Source organism: Colletes latitarsis, chromosome 9 (assembly GCF_051014445.1).
Source record: "Colletes latitarsis isolate SP2378_abdomen chromosome 9, iyColLati1, whole genome shotgun sequence".
In the NCBI taxonomy this organism is placed as follows: domain Eukaryota; kingdom Metazoa; phylum Arthropoda; class Insecta; order Hymenoptera; family Colletidae; genus Colletes; species Colletes latitarsis.
Window position 1 is genome coordinate 18,547,676 of NC_135142.1, and position 17,445 is coordinate 18,565,120.

The window sequence follows — 17,445 nt, forward strand, 5'->3', positions numbered from 1 at the left end:
TACTAGCCAGTATAAAAACTGCCACGACTCTGAAAGAAATGATTTCCAATGGGTCAAAATGGACTAGCCGGGTAAAAAGTATGCGAATAAACAATCGATAGATCAATTCAACGTAATCGTCATTTAATTTATTACATTTGTACATATTTAGTCTTGTTCTACGTCTCTATCATCGAGCTCCTTCACACTTTCACACTCGCACGCACACACTCATTCGTTCCTCCTCTTTTCCTACCAGTAATCCCTCTTCGCTTTCACTCACTCTCACTCTCTCTCTCTCTGGCGCGCATCTTTTGTTCCAAATTCAATTCGAGTCCACGTGGGCTAGACTATCCGAAAAAAATGCGTATACGCACACATACGCGGCATATCAGGCAGACATAAAGGACGCTTCTTCTCGGCGGTCGCGTGGACCACGCCTGGTACACGTTACTGCTGTAATTAAAATAGCACATTACTTCTGAGGGCGGCTAGCCGTCGTTTTAAACGTTTTTTTTTTTCTTTTAATCATCTCTTCCTCTATTTTCTTTGCTGTATTTTTTTTTCTTTTCTTTTTAAATAGACGATTACGCACTGCCTTCCCTAGGGGCGAAGAACAGACTCGAGAGGCACGCGGCAACAAGTACACTGAATAACACGTTATAATTCTGATTACGTTCTTGTACTTATATTCACGTAACTATATACACATGTATGCGTGCATGCACGCGACAGACACGCGCACGCATATATGTGCACGCGTAAATGTATATACACACACAGAAACGTGATATATATTTATATAACCTTGATTCTCTTATATTGATTCATTTTCATCATTTTTTGTTTAGCTTCTTATTGCGGATAAGAGGTATACCGCCGCTGTGGTGCGCACATAGATTAGAGAATTTCCTTATCTTTTTACATACTTTTTCTGTCTTGCTAATGATACATGTGCAGCTGATCGGCGAATTTTTCACGCGTTTAACACGATCGTTCCGTGGCTAAAGTAAACTATAATTCGGAGATCAGTCGTCTAACGCTATCGAGCTATCGAGATTCGGTCGTGGTGCCGAAGAGACGCGCGCGTATGCGTATATTTGTATATGTATATGATTATACGAATACACTGGAATCTAGAAGATCCGATTAAAAGGTCCGAGGGGCGTCTGAGAATGCGTCGCGCGACAGAATTCATCGACGCCGTTCGCATCGACGTTTTTCCGTAACGCGTAACGTGATTTAATTTTATTTCCCGATTAAGTCGAAGCACACTCGAAACAGCATAGGCGTGATCATGGGTTACAAGATATCCTTGTTTTAGACCTTTTAAACGGATGGGATTATTCGACTATCCACGTCCACTGCGTCCAGGGCAGCACGATCGATCAATCGAAGGGAAAGTCAGACGGATTTGTTGCGATAAAACGATTTAACAGATTAGTGAAACGAATCGACCGTCTCACGGTATCAATTACCAGCTGTCTCGATCAACAATTCAATTAGTTACACAGAGAAACTATTACAACGAGCTAGTAATAGTTCGCTACGGCTATGATTATCAAACGATCGAAGTTACATTTAAATACAGGCAGCTGATGATCGATCCTAGAACGGAAACACGGATCGATCGATTCTCGCGATCGGTCGACCGATCGTTCGACTCTGTCGCGTGTCGTTACTATAACTCCGAGTCACGTGGCGCACAGCGCTCGTTAACGCTTGGCAACATACACAATAACTTCAAGTCAACGAAAAGGAGGCGCCGATTACCATTTTGATCGTTCGTAGCGAGGGCACCACCACCGCACGAAGGTTCGTCAACGTTCGTCAACGTTAGAAGGCATAGAGTTATTTACTTTATTATTATTATTTATTTTTTTCTTTTTTTGTTGGATTTATTCCGACAATCGTTAAATATTACCGCACGCGGTAGTATCAAAATAAACCACACCGAGTGTAGAGTATGTAGAATATTCGTAAGTGTATGTATGTACAGTAGAGCTTCCTATTATAGTATGCGTATCGCCGGTGGAAGAGACGCATAGAACGATTCGGTATCTAGATTTAAGGATTAGATACTTTTCCTACATTATAGTCTCGCCAAACACGATCGATCGCTGAAAATTACGATCTCTACTACGAAACACACTTTACATCGTGTAATAGCAATCGATTCTAGTCCCTGTTACGTCTCTACGAAAGTAAAAGTTAAATTAAAATCTCCGTTCTTTTCTGAAACATAAACTAAAAGTGAAAATTGTTTTGATACCCAAGAAAAAACTACACTTTTAGTCATTGCAAATGTAGTAGTATTTTCATTATTTTACTAAATTTATGATTGTACGATCTACCGCTTTACGCGCTACTCGATTGTCTCAGGGACAGTTTACCGTATCTCTTCCACCGACAATGCATAACATGGGCGTAAATAAACTATGGTTCAAACGTTAGAGTTTGATAGAACTCGTTTAAAGAAATAGGAAAGTCTCAGTGAACATATGTTTGGAAATTAATAGTTTCGGAGTTCTTCAAACGTATAGTTTGTAATTCAATAGTCTTTTATATAAATACACGGGTAGATTACACAATGCCGATTAAAATGTTAACGAAATATTCAAAATAGAAGATACCTAAGGTTATTTCTGGTGATCGTATAAAAAACGATAGATTAAAGCAACCAAAGAGTTATAAGCTTAACTTAGTACCTAGTAATTAATGTCTGTCGGACAAGACGATAAGAAATTTCAATAGTAAAAATTGGCAAAAAGTTTCTTATTAAAAAACAACATTTTCTAATCGATAATATATACTTTCTTAAACATCGATCGACGTATTTTTTGTATTCTTTTTAAAAAAAGTATCGGAGTACTGATGTCGAAAGTTCATTAGTTTAGAAGTTATGTACGACATTCATCATCTCGGTTAGGGATGAGAATCATTGAAATACTCGAAGTGTATTTGCTACCTTTGTGCGCTGAGTTCGCTATTAGAATAATATTCACGATTTATAAAACACCCTGTACATAAAAATCGACGACGAAACGGATAAGTTGCTAAAAGCATGGAAGCTGTTAATTCCCAGATACATATTTACTAAAGATTTCTTGTTTCTTCGAATGAATTCTAAGTCTAAGATTTGTACCTAAGGTCTGTTTACCCACAGAATATTATACATTTCGTGTTTTTTTTTCTTACTTCTTACCCAGAGGCTTACACGTGTCTTCGTTTTATTAAAAAATCAGCTACATTTCTAATTGTTGCTTCTCCTTGTTGTTGTTTACTTGTCGCTATTTCACTGATGTTCTGTTGCCATTATAGGAAATACACTACGATTAAAGTATATCACAGATGTTAACGAGAAGAACGTTCTAGAACGCGTAAATGAAACGAAGAGGAAACAGAGAGCATTCCACGATCGTTGGTCGCCGCAGGATTATCCGGAAGTACACGGCAGCTGGTTCGACATAGCTTTCCACGAGAACTTGTCGAATGAACCAATTGACATGGAGATAAGATTGATTGTACGAGTTTCAATTTGTATTAAAGATTATCACAACGTCGGATTAGTCTTAAGGTCTTAATCACATTTACCTCGAACTCGACTAGATGTACAGTGGTAGCGAAAGAGACAAAAATACCATTATAATCGACTAAACTACGAACTGGCCGTTATTACTTTAGCCAATCGTAACAATATTTGTTCAGCCTTCCCCCTACCCCCCGATCCCCCACCCCCTCCTCCCCTTTCCTTCGACTGTACGTTGGTTCTGAAAATATTCAATATGAAGGTACGTCTTACGTCTAGTGTTTTTTTTTTTTTGTTAACGATTCATTTTTTTTTTTTTCTTTACAGCTAAATCTTCCGTTGCGAAGGCTACTACGCGCTACGTTTATTTCCGAAAATGTTTTTATCTAGATTTTTTTCTGGCACTTCGGTAAACGACCGTTTTCATCGGGTTTGGCACCTTTCGTTCCATCGTCGAGAGCTACCACGATCCGCCGCGGCTCTCGAAACTCTCCTGCGAACGACACGCGTTTAATTTTACGAGCTGGAGAAAAAGGAAAGGCGAGAAAGTGTGGTCCGATTAATTGCAATTGTCGCGTAGACTCGACAGATTCTACCTAATAGCTACTATATCCTCTAATTATCGGCGCAGACTACGTCGTTCATCATTTCTACCAATTCCTACGAATCGACTTCCACGACGTTTTGTAACGTTTCCGGAACGTAAAACCAGTTCCGCTGGCAATAATAGATTGTCATAGGTTTTAAGTGCGTTATACTTGCGTTTATCGCTAGCGCGCTTTCATTAGTTCATATTTGTACGAGCTACGGGCTGCCCACGCTCGAGTTGAATCGTTAGTTTAATTATTACTCCCGTATTTGCGCGATTGTTATTTTTCCTTTCGGTCGTAACAGTGTGCTGTTTAATCTCTTCCTCGATCCCCCTAAAGTTCTCTAACATTTTTCGTAAATTCTCGGCGGTTTCTTCCATCTTTTTTTCTCGTTTTTTTTTTCTCTTTTTTGGCAAGTTCACGGCGACGAAGTGACTAGAATATAACGACTATATTGTCATGCACTACAGTCTTTCTTAGAGCCCAGCAGTTGAACCCTCGCAGCACTCTCCATGGTACTTCGCCGTGGATACCATGGTTGGCTAACAGTTGCATAAAAATTTATACTTTTTTTTGTTCAGGAAACCATTCAAACGTAAAGAACGATGTTTCTATTCTCGAATCGTTCTCGATTAAGAAGGATCCGACGGTCTCTCGAATCTCTCGGACCTGTTCTCTTCGTCCACTTCCGTCTCGTCGGCATCCTCGCGCGTTTTCGCGATCGAGGAGACCATTGTCGATGCATCCGGTGTCTCGTCGCTGTACATCCTCCTACGATGATTGTTGCTACTCGTCGAATCGGTATCGTCCACGTATATTCTGACGTCCGAGCCGATGGTGGCGCAAACGCTTTCCGGTACGTAGAAGACGGCGCTGCCGCTTCTGCTGATGCTTCCGCTGCCGCCCCCGTTTCCGCTCGCGTTACCGATCGCGCTGTCGCTAATATTGCTGCTGGAGATCGGCAACGGTTCTTCGCACCTCTCCTCGGCAACGTAGATGCGCCCGTAGCTTCCGGCCCGACTCGATGGACCGTATTGATCGGCGACGTTGCTCAACGCTACTGACGAACTTCCGCTTTTCAGCTTGGACGGTCTCCTTTCGTTAATAACGGACTGCACGTCGAGATCGTCCGTCGGCGGAGCGGACACTCGCCTCTCCTCTCTGATCTTGGGATCCTCCGACTTGCCGGTGCTCTTCGACGTGTCGTTTCCGGCGCAGCCGTTCGTCACGCTCGGCGTTTTCGTGGCGTTGACAGCGCCACCAGCACCGACGTACGCCTCGGGCTGTGATTGCGTATCGCTCGATGCTCTGCGACTTAACGTTGCCTTGGACGGGTAAATGTTGGCCGTTGGCAGAAGATAACGTTCGCTGCTCAGTTTAGGGCAGGTTAAAGCGGTAACCGACCCGGCCGGAGTCATCGGGGTAGAGCTCGCTGGTGACTTGCACACGCTCAACAGGGACTTGTTCTCTTGCGCCTCGCTGGTTGCCTGCGAACACGGACCGTTTATTATTTTAACGATAGATTTATGCAACGATCGTTTTTATCGAAATCTTTCGTGTTGACGGTTGCATTGGAAAACGATTCTTTTTTCAATTGTAGAGTAATGATTCTTAAAATGAACCTCGGGTGTGATTCGTAAATTGAATGTTTCTAAGCCTACCAACTTGTGAGATCCCCTTTAGTGCTGATGTCAAACAACGAGTGTACATGTTTTTATCGAAACCCTTCGTGTTGACACTTGCATTGGAAAACGATTCTTTTTTCAATTGTAGAGTAATAATTCTTAAAATGAACCTCGGGTGTGATTCGTAACTTGAATGTTTCTACGTCTCCCAACTTGTGGGATCCCCTTTAGTGCTGGTGATAGAATTTGCTTCTGCTGTACGAAAAATGAACATGACAACCCCGAAGTGATGTTTCTAAAAACTCTGTTTCTAAATGCATCGATACTTCATGTACATTCATTCTTACCAAGACTGGTCAAATGACCAGTTTTTCTTTTTATCTTTTACCAGGCAACATACTTCTAATTTTTGTACTATTCAGGGTGTTCGGCCACCCCTGGGAAAAAATTTAATTAGAGATTTTAGAGGCTAAAATAAGACAAAAATCAAGAATTTTAATTTGTTGATGGAGACTTCGTTAAAAAGTTATTGACGTTTAAGTTTCCGCCCATACTGAATTTTTTTCTAGAAAGTGGGTAGGATTTCAGGGGTAGGTCTATTCACAAAAAATGATTGTAATTGACCCCTGCAACAGAAAATAATTTTTTTAGAATGATTTGAAAATTTTTTTTCGCCGAAAAATTTGAGCACCTACACCCCCCCCTTGTCGATTTTCCTTAAAAATTCGTTTTTGATTTTTAGTAATTTTGTTTGACGCCCTACAGAAATGTTGTTTAATACTTTTTTGTAGGTATCCATGAGCTCTACTTCAGAAAAAAGTTTCATTGAAATATATTCACTATTGTAGGAGTTATGGCTGTTTGAAAATTGGACCATTTTCATGGGGTTTTTCTCATTTTGCGGGGTCAAGGACCAACTTTTCGAATATTTTTGCGATTTGTACATATTCTCCATCAAAATACGCGTAGTTTGCTTTTTTAAACATTAAAATCGTCCAATCTGTTCAGAAGTTATGACGTTTTAAAGATTCGCATGAAAATTCGGGCAGACATTCTGGCCAGAAATTAAATTTGTAGTAAGGAATTTTTTTCTCGAAACTGAGTAGGATTTCGGGGGTATATCTATTCACCAAAAATGATTGTAATTGACCCCCGCAACAGAAAATAATTTTTTTAGAATGATTTGAAAATTTTTTTTTTGTCGAAAAATTTAGGCAGCTACCCCCTGTCGATTTTCCTTAAAAATTCGTTTTGATTTTTAATAATTTCGCTTGACGTCCTACAGAAAAGTTGTTTAATACTTTTTTGTAGGTACCTATGGGCTCTACTTCAGAAAAAAGTTTCATTGAAATATATTCACTATTATAGGAGTTATGGCTGTTTGAAAATTGGACCATTTTTATGGGGTTTTTCTAACATTACGGGGCCAAGAAACAACCTTTCCAATATTTTTATAATTGTTACATATTCTACACTAAAATACGCGGCGTTTGGCTTTTTGAACATTAAAATTGTCCAATCCGTTCAAAAGTTATGACGTTTTAAAGAGACGCATGAAATTTCGGGGAACTGTTTCTGGCCAGAAATTGTATTTCCGGTAAGGAATTTTTTTCTCGAAAGTGGTTAGGATTTCGGAGGTATGTGTAATGACTAAAAATTATTGTAATCGACCTCTGCAACTGAAAATAATGTTTTCACAATGATTGGAAATTTTTTAATTTAATTTTGTTAATAACTTTTTAACGAAGCTTCAGTCAAGAAACTGCTATTCTTGATTTTCGTTTTATTTTGGCCTCTAGAATCTCTCATTAAAATTTTTCCCAGAGATGGCCGAACACCCTGTATATTTTTTGCAGAAAACAAACAATAAGAATAGAAATGGAAATTGAAAAATTCATTGTACGTACACCAGAAAAAAGTCGTGAAGTTAAATTTCGCTAAAATAATATTGTTTGTTAGAAATTGTAAACAATATTTTAAAAACGGTCATTTGACTCGTAGTAGGTTTAGTGTTAAATATTTTGATCATTTCAAACGATGCGAGGATATGTTGCTTACAGAAGTTGTAGGGTTGAAAAAAGTACATAATATTTTATAAATAGTATTCTTGCAAATAGAGGCGTAGAAGAGATCGCAACTTTGTTTTTTTTTAAATGGAACATTCAATTTTTTATGCTTGATTTCGATAGATTCGCGTATTCTGTAAGTCGTAAAACTTAACACTTCTGAGATATTTGACTGCTTTCATCTAACAAATGTAAACAAACTTCAATAGTAACTGTCATAAAATAGCATTGTTAAGCCGCCAACATCTCTCAGTATCTTTTGTATATAAGTTTCTTTTGTACGATTAACTTTTTGCTTTCTTTGAGATTTCCTCCTAATGGTACATTTACAAGATTGTTCGTTCCTATTTACGTTTAGGAAACTTTACCTGTAACCGTTGACGTTGCACGTGATCACGATTCGCCGTGCCATAGGTGTGTTGTGAAATAATTCGAGGAACGCTTAGATTGCTCACAGGCTTCTCGAAAACTTCGGCGACTTCGAAATGCATCGGCAGTAACGATCTTCTTTGTTGGTGCCCCGAATGAAATGTTTGTCGACGCTTTGACTTGAACTTGGACGGTCTCGAATTAGGACGATGATACGAACTGCGACGCGACAATGACATGGAAGATCCATCTGAAACATAGTTGAGACAATGCATTTATACATAACGAAAATTAACGTGCGCGTAATATTCGATTGAGATCTGTGATCCATTCTTCCAAGAATGATGTTCCTCCTTCTTGTCTACAGATCTAATTGTATCTTTAGTAATATTCTGGCCCGATAGTAATATAAAATGTAATTTATTCAAGTCTAATAAACCATACAACGAAATTACGTGCGGCCATAAGCGTACCACAAATATAAAGCAAATAATAAAATTAACCAAAACAAATTGCTAATAAATAATAGTCACGAGTTCTGTAACTTCAAATATGGAATCTGACACTCGTCTAATTGGGGGTTCCCCTACGGTCGACCAGTACTCCAACGCAAAGCGCCATCGTGCGGCCATAAGCGTACCACAAATATAAAGCAAATAATAAAATTAACCAAAATAAATTGCTAATAAATAATAGTCACGAGTTCTGTAACTTCAAATATGGAATCTGGCACTCGTCAAATTGACGTATTCTGTAAATCTAGTATTTATGAAAAATCGTAAACGTACCATCTGTACTCCTCTCTCGCGGTGGATTGTAAATGAAATTCGCAGGCAAGGAACGGACTTTGGCGAGGCCAGGCCTGGTTACCGGAATCTTTTCGTTCGTCACTAAAATGGATTCGCGTTCTCTAACGTCGTCGTCGTCCCCTACACCATCGTCGCCATCTCTATCTCGTTTCTCAATGTCGTCGTCATCCTCTTCTTCTTCCACCTCCAGCAACTCTTCTTGTTCCGCGGCTAGTTCCCTTTCCAGCTGCGTCTCCATGTCAAGTTCGTCTTCCATCTAACAAACAAACGTTAAATAATCCTCGCGTGTCGAATGCAAAACCTAGAACCGCTCGGACGTTTCTCTGTCAGTCCCTTACTTGTTTATGACTTTCTTCTAGGTGTTTCATGAGCACGGCAACAACGACGTTCACGAGAACAAATTGCGCCATCAGCACGAAAATTACAAAAAAAATCGGAGCTATTATAGTGCTGACGCAACAATTTTTCACGCAGTCCGCTGCTTCGTCGCAGTCGTCCCTTAAAGTGTCCTTCATGATACCGTTCCAATTGTCACCCGTGGCGACTCGAAAGAGCGTCAGAAATGCCATACCGAAATTACTGAAGTGGGCATGTTCACCAAGTCCCTGACAAGGCATTTCGTCATTACATTCTATAACGAAGTAACTCGTATTAACGGAAACAGTTACTCGATGCGAACAGTTTCTGTGAGAAATATACAAATTAATAAACTTCGTTTCGATTGGATTTTCTATCAATATTTTCCATCAAAGTGTAAGCGAACATTCCTATCTATAATCATATTTAGTTACCGTCATCATAAACTGTTTTACTTAAATTACCAAATAAACCCCACAAGAAATCTAATATATAATTATAAGTGCAACTAACATGATACGAAAAAGGAGCACTTAATTCTTCTTTAAATTGATAAAAAATTATAAGTTGATTAAAGGAATGAAAACTACGAGTTTCTTATGTAAATTCTGTGTCCATTGCTGAAGTAAGCACGACATACAGTAATGATTCTTAAAATGAACATCTCTTAGGGGTTGACATGTTCATTTTTCGTGCAGCAGAGAAATTATTTCTCTTAATTTAGTCAATGCATCTGATGATACATATCCATCATATACTATTATATTATTAAATAATTTAACGTGGTAAGAAGGGAGCAATAGAAATGTTCAATTTACGAATCACGTCTGGGACTCGTTTTAAGAATCATTACTGTACTATGAAATATATACACGTGACTCGTAATGACTTATTTTTGTTAGAAACTATGGAATTATAAAGCTCTTCAGGGTAATTGCAAGCGTATATATGTGGTACTTGCCTAAACGACCGAAAAGTTCCACTCCAAGAGCCGCGAATATGAAGAAGAGCAAAAAAAATAGTAAACCCAAGTTTCCGACTTGCGGCAATGCCTGCATCACCGTATCTAAAAGGGCTCGTATTCCTTTCGCCATTTTCAACAGTTTTAGAACTGTGAAAAAAATATCCCTCGGTTAGGTAAAACGATTCGATCAATTTATTTAGACTGCACATCAAATTCCCGTTAGTTGGTTTACCTCTTGCGATTCGCAAAACCCGCATCACGCGGATTATGGTCGGATTAATCGGAATGATTTTTGACTCCACTTCTTCGAGAACAATGCCAACTACCGACAGTATCACGATTCCTACGTCTAACTGATTCCATCTGAAAGGAGATACTCGTTTTCAGCGCAACTCGCGAGATCGTGTTGTGTTTTTCGTCTAGAAGCACCGAAACGATGGCTTACTTGTCTTTAAGATAAAGGTGCAGACCCAAAGCAAGAAGCTTCATGAAGGATTCGAGGATGAAGACTGCGGTAAAGAAATAATTAAATATCTTTAGAGCGTAAGTCAAAGCTTTCGGCATCATGTAAAACTCCATCGCCATTGTAACAACATTCAGGCCGATTACCGCAGCGATTGCTAGGTCGAAATACTTAGACGTCACGACGTTATGAACGAAGAGCCGGGATTTTGAGTAATTCGTGTAATAAGGTGGCTCGTGCATCTCTGAAATAAAAATGATCAACGTAGCAAACAATTTTACGAAACGATCGCGTTTTAGAATTGGCGAAAGTAATTGTAAATTTAAAGTAATCTTTCAAAATTGAGTTTTGTCTTTTAATACTTTGACTGTCACCCATATATGGGTGACAGAATTTACCACTATGATACTAGAAAAATTAATTCTCAAATAAAGACGTTGAGGGAAATAAATTTGGATTGAATTTGTGAATTTTAACAAGGTTACAAAAATAAGTACTGAAACAAATTTTAGGCTATATAGCTTAGAATGGTCTAAAATAAAAATTTTACTTTTGCAAAATATCGTACTGTTTTGATCTGGCAGTGAACGTGTTAACTACGGTCCCTGGCCATCGAATTGGAGCCAACCAGGATAGAAGATATAATTTATTCGAAATTTTATTCATAGATTTTATTTAAAATGTTCGAACAAAAGCTACACATTATTAACATGAATTTTGTACTGTATTAGTACTGAATAAATAAAGAAATTCACTGGTACCTTGAAATCTCATTAAAATTTTGGGTGGCCCTAATTTGATGGTCAGTGACTGTATTTATATAGAAATAGTAAATTGAGATTTATTGTCTTGCGTATTACGAGTACAAAACTACTATAGTCAGGTCAAACTCAACTGATCGCTAGAGGATAGGGTACAGTTTATTCTTTCTTTGCAAAACTGCAGATACAAACGACTAATCAAGTTTGATTCGACTGTAACGAAATTCGGTTTTCTTACTTCGCCGTTTTTTCTCCATTTGTAAGGCCCGTTTGGCAGCTCTTCGCACGCGTTCCTCTTTCTCTTGCTCTTCGCGACATCTGTGAAAGTTTTCCACCACAACGCCTACGAACATATTAAGCACGAAGAAACCGACGAGTAGGATGAAAGCTATAAAGTACAGCAGCCGCCACTCTGAGTAATTCTCGATTGGCTGTAACAGAACGAAGCGTGATGGGTTATATTCGAACGAATATGTATTTTTTTTATCCTGTGGCAATCCAAAGAGTCGTTTAGGACAATTAACACTTTCAATTTTTCCAATACTAACACATTTTTAACCCTCATCTCGGTAATCAAAATACTCAAACGGTTTTTCTCTACACTTTCAACTAATTTTATTATGTGGGAGTTACTCCCATTCGTACACTATAATGGCGATTCAGTATAAATGAAAAAAAACTTGTTTCTTATGAATTGAGCCGTGTAAATCCATTTTTTTTATGTATAAATTAAAAACAAAACTTGTCATTGGTCGTGCCACGTTGAAAACGTCGGTTCTCGATCACCGAAGTTGAGTTCGCCATGGCGAGTACTAGGATGGGTGACCATTTGGGAAAACACCACGTATTGTTGATTTATATACTATTTATATTCCTATTCCACTCTATCGGTTTTATAATTGGATATTACTAATACGTTAATATTTAAAAAAGAAAGCTACTTCGTAAATAGACAACATTTGGTAAAAATAAATGGAAAAAGTTCGCAAGAAACAAAACGACGTAAATAGAAGTAACACAGTGTAATAAACAACATTTGGTTAAAATAAATAGAAAGAATTCCATAAAAATCACCATCACAGTGTACGAATACGAGTGGAAGTAATTTGTGTATATATTTCTTATTAATTTTTAGTTATTAATTACCTGTTGATCGACACCGACGGCATCGAGTCCGGTATACATGATGTTCACCCACCCATCACGCGACGAAAGCACGAACAGCGACATCAAAGCTTTCCCGAGATCGTCGAAATTATACTTTCTATTCAGCCAAACATTTCGTTTGTCGGCTAGGCAGTCCGTCTTATTGCGCACACTTTGTATATCAGGCCCCTCGCAATAATAAAAGGCACCCTTAAAGAGCTGCACGCCCAAGATACCGAAGATTACGAAAAAAGTACAGCATATCAAAACGATGTTGCCGATAGGTCGTAAAGAGGATAACAATGTCTGAACAACAAGCTTCAAACCAGGAGCTCGATTAATAACCCGTAATGGTCTCAGCGACCTTAAAAGTCTAAAAACCTGCAAAATAATAATTCACAAATAATGAAAGACATAGGTCTAGAGTCCAACGTGGGACTGTATACACACAGGGTGTTCGACCACCTCTAGGAAAAATTTCAATGGGCCATTCTAGAGGCTAAAATGAGATGAGAATCAAGAATACTAATTTGTTGATTGAGACTTCGTTAAAAAATTATTAACAAAATTATTAATAAAATTTGTCCACATACAAGAATTTTTATTCGAAAGTGCGTAAGATTTGGGGGGTAAATGTATTCACTAGAAATGATTGTAATTGACCGCTGCAACCAAAAATAATTTTTTTAGAACGATTTGAAATTCTTCAATTTCGCTGAAAAATTTAGGCATCTATTCGAATTTTTTTCTCGAAAGTGAGTAGGATTTCGGAGGTATGTCTATTGACTAAAAATGATTGTAATCGACCCTTACAATCAAAAATAATTTTTTCAGAATAATTCGAAACTTTTTAATTTCGCCGAAAAATTGTCCAGTCAGAATGGAACTTCAAATTTTTCCCAGAGGTGATCGAACACCTTGTATAAGATTTAGTAGAAAATGGAAAAGATTTCTGATATACGCTATGTATAGAAAAATGTATAGAGCAGGAGGATAATTAAAAAATGTAATGGAAATAATTTCTTAATTGAATTGAAAATAATTAAAAATTATTATTGACGTTGTTTTCAAGTATCAAGAATTAGGAATTGCTATTTTATTAATAACGTAAAGTCGAAACGACAAACATACCCTCAATATTCCAAATATTCTCGGACTACTTGACGAAAGTAGAGACATTGATAAATCGATAATGGAAATGATCACAAGAACTCCGTCCATAATGTTCCAGCCAGAAGTAAAGTAAGCGTCCGAGCCGTACAGCATACCAGATGCAACGACCTACGATAAATGACAATTCTCGTGAAAACGAATTTTCTCTGCATTAAAAATGGATTGTCTCGTAGATCGTAGTTGACCACCTTGATGAACATTTCGACAGCAAACACTCCAGTAAAAACGTAGTTCGCGGTCGCTAAAAAAAGTCTCTCCCCGCTGTCTGGTGGTATATTCGGCCGTTCCATCGCCAAGGTTATACAATTAAGACCAATGAAAAAGAGGACCACATTGTCGAACCATCTCTGATCGACCAACATTCGACAGAAAACCCGAAACCTAAAACGCAAACACTACGTAAACTACTTCGATTGAATGCTTTATTAAATAATTACTTAGACGTCCAAATCAAAGTAATAAATAAATAGAAAATTTCGGTCATTTTCATTTCCTCGAAACAAAAATTGTAGAATTATGAAAAACGAAACTAGTCAAAAGGCGTTTCAATAATCAACGGTTAATTTTTAACTCGGGTCATTACCATATTTATATTTGTATTTGTTGGTACGTACAACCTCGCTAAACTTACCTATTATTTAGCGGAAAAAGATAGAGCGAATAATCATCGCGCTCTTTAAGGCAACCTTTCGGTTCGAAAAACATGAAGATCTTTTTAATTCTCTCGATACTACTCGCGCTTCCGTGGCCGTTCAAAGGAGGCGCCTGCTCGTCTGTGCGCGGATTGTCGTCTTCTTGATCAGGAAGTTGTTTAATTCTAGGCAGTGGACCAGTCTCCATCGACAAATTATTGACTGTACGTGCCGTTGAGCATTGGATAGGCACCTCGTCTAGAGGTAAGGTTTTCCTCGTCGGCGACTGAACGTTTTCGTATCCGCGCAGCGAGTTTCTGCGCGATAGATCGCCGATCCAACGCATCTTAAAATACATATCACAGATGTTAGATTCGCTTATATATTTCAAACAGACGAAAACATCGAGTTTTGTTGATTCTAGATACGTCTTACGTTTGCAAGTGTCTGCAACTAATATATCTTTCACTAAAATATCTTTCACTAAATTGAGATATCACAAGATATTGATTTTTTAAACATATCGTAATATTGTTTTATGCAGGATGTTTCGAGAAATTGATACGAGTAAAGAAAAGTATAAGTTTCCATTAAAAAAAAGATTTTTGTATTTGCATTTTTCCAGTGAGTAATTTATAAAAAAAAAGTGAAGTTGAAGAATAGACATTATCATACTATTTAACTTTTTCCTACACAGTCTTCTCCTATCTCTTACCAAATTTGTGTGTGACTCTCTATACAAAATTTTGTGTTTGGAATATATAGTAATTTTCTTTTTTAATTTAATCCAATTACCTGATTGGGCGTCGCTGTATAGCGTCGTATGGAAGAGCTACGACTTCCAATGGAATTATTAGGACTGAGGCTACGATTATTGCTCGTTAGGATGGTCGTTCGATTATTTGGCGTGTCGCTTTGCGTATCGTTTCTTATCGAACCGTGCAGATATCCACCGTTGAAACTGAAAATTCATTTCACAAACGTATTATCGTTGTATCGTCAGAAATGAGATAACAGCAATTTCTTCTTCAATGCTTAACTAACAAATTTTCTTATGCAAAAGGAATAGTATTCCTAGTATGTACTACTCACATATTATTTCTGCAATGTTTCTTTAAAAACAAATTTTGTTTCAAATTGATACCGTAGTTACTTCCAGAGAAAATAATTATTTACAAAAAAATGCAGCAATTATGTAAACATTCTGTTTTTGCGCATTTAAATTCATGTTCAATTAAACAAACAATTTATAATCTGGTTTTGTCGCAGATCAGTCGTATGATCAATAGGAAGTGCTGAAACTACTTTGGATATGTAGCGTCAAAGTAAATGTGAAAATAAACATAGAAGATAAAAAAAATTATAGTAGGTGATATGATCATTAGGTAGAGGATGAAATACCCTTTAAAATGAGCGTTCGTACGAGTCGATAGCGTTATTAGTTCCGGAGATATAGCGATTTTAATTTCAAGTCGATGCGATAGCTAGTTTCGGAGATAGGGTTTGTTTACGTTTTGTTGTGCGCTCGCGAGTTCATTGATTACGCGCGCGTGACAATAGTAAACAGTGCGTAGTAAATTCTTGGAAATACTACGTCGGAACTAGGTCACGAGAGTCACGTCTCACGTGCGACAAAGAGGTACGACGCGACGCGTCAGACGGAGACAGAGATAGTCAAATTAAGAAAAATACACTTTTACATAAATTACGATATCTCGAAAACGGAAAGTCCGATCGACAAAAACCAAAAACCATTTTAAAGGGGAGGCTTTGCCGCTTCTAACAATACATCAATAATTAATAAAACCCCAGTAGTTTCGGAACTGCACGCGTCTAAAGTTTTGGTATTTTTAATGCGCGTTAATAGCCTTTTTTAACACAGGGAAGCGAGAGACAGCGGAATTTTAAAAAATTCGCTTTTACATAAATTACGATATCTCGAAAACGGAAAGTCCGATCGACAAAAACCAAAAACCATTTTAAAGAGGAAGGTTTGCCGCTTCCAACGATGGCTCAATAATTAATAAACCCCTAGTAGTTTCGGAACTGTACGCGTGTAAAGTTTAACTATTTTTAATGTTCGTTTTTATACTGTTCAAAGACAGTGGAAACTGAAGATTCTCTCCTTTCGTCTCTACTATACATATAGTTCCTATTTGCATCGAAAGTTAACCAGAATTTGGTACTAAATTTTCTCCAGTTTTTTACAAAAAAATATAAATTATTCAACCGGTCGTGGTAGGCAGATAAACTACATATTTTTCTCAGGAAACAAGCAATAAAATTAGAAGTGAAGATTTAAAAATTCATTGGACGTATACTATAGGAAAAATCGTGAAGTTAAATGACGCTAAAATATCATTTTATATATAAAAAATTCTAAACTAAACAAAAATATAAAATATAGGAAATTGTTCAATTTTGTAGAACAGTTCTATAAAAGAATTTTGAGGTATGTTTATAAATATACACGATACGAAAAAAAATAAAAATAAAAAATTAGTGATGCAGGGTGGGCCAACAAATACTATCACTCAAAAAAGCGTTGTTCGGTTTTACAGTAGAAAGAAATTTTCAAGAATATTGTTGCATTGGAAGGGACAAATATTTTTAGCAGATAATTTTTGTCAATGTTACGTCTTTAAGTTTTGAAAGACATCGATTATTTTTTAAATAGAACTATTTTCCTGTGAAAACTGAAAAAAATTTTAATTTCTGCTTTCGGTTTTTTTTTTATTTCATAACATTCTGTAATTATCATATTTAACAGAAACAAAATACTTTAATCGAAGCTCGAACAGAAGGTATTTTAACACAAATTTTAAACCCAGTGCAAAAAAATGTATAGTTTAAATATTTTTGAAGACCTCGAAATCTCAAAATGTTATTATTAATATTTGTTTCCTCTAACCGGATGCAACATTTCCTTCTATTATAAGCTGCAAAATGTTTTGTTGTAATAATACTTGATGGACCATTCGA

At 37.3% G+C, this 17,445-nt stretch overlaps 1 protein-coding gene across 4 annotated transcripts in view; it reads right to left on the minus strand.

Annotated features, from left to right (window-relative positions):
* Positions 1-102: 102 nt before the first annotated feature.
* The window catches only part of Ca-alpha1t (Ca[2+]-channel protein alpha[[1]] subunit T), a 118,533-nt gene continuing 101,190 nt past the window's right edge, over positions 103-17,445 (minus strand). For all 4 annotated transcript variants that reach the window (XM_076773044.1, XM_076773045.1, XM_076773042.1 and 1 more), the window contains 13 exons: positions 15,259-15,424; positions 14,463-14,809; positions 14,020-14,212; positions 13,790-13,939; positions 12,659-13,039; positions 11,751-11,943; positions 10,734-10,995; positions 10,521-10,651; positions 10,286-10,435; positions 9,306-9,598; positions 8,947-9,223; positions 8,158-8,408; positions 103-5,585 (listed from right to left, as the gene is read on the minus strand). In XM_076773044.1, coding sequence (XP_076629159.1) covers positions 4,731-5,585; positions 8,158-8,408; positions 8,947-9,223; positions 9,306-9,598; positions 10,286-10,435; positions 10,521-10,651; positions 10,734-10,995; positions 11,751-11,943; positions 12,659-13,039; positions 13,790-13,939; positions 14,020-14,212; positions 14,463-14,809; positions 15,259-15,424 — 3,649 coding nt within the window. In that variant the 3' untranslated portion in view covers positions 103-4,730. The remainder of the gene's footprint in view (positions 5,586-8,157; positions 8,409-8,946; positions 9,224-9,305; positions 9,599-10,285; positions 10,436-10,520; positions 10,652-10,733; positions 10,996-11,750; positions 11,944-12,658; positions 13,040-13,789; positions 13,940-14,019; positions 14,213-14,462; positions 14,810-15,258; positions 15,425-17,445) is intronic.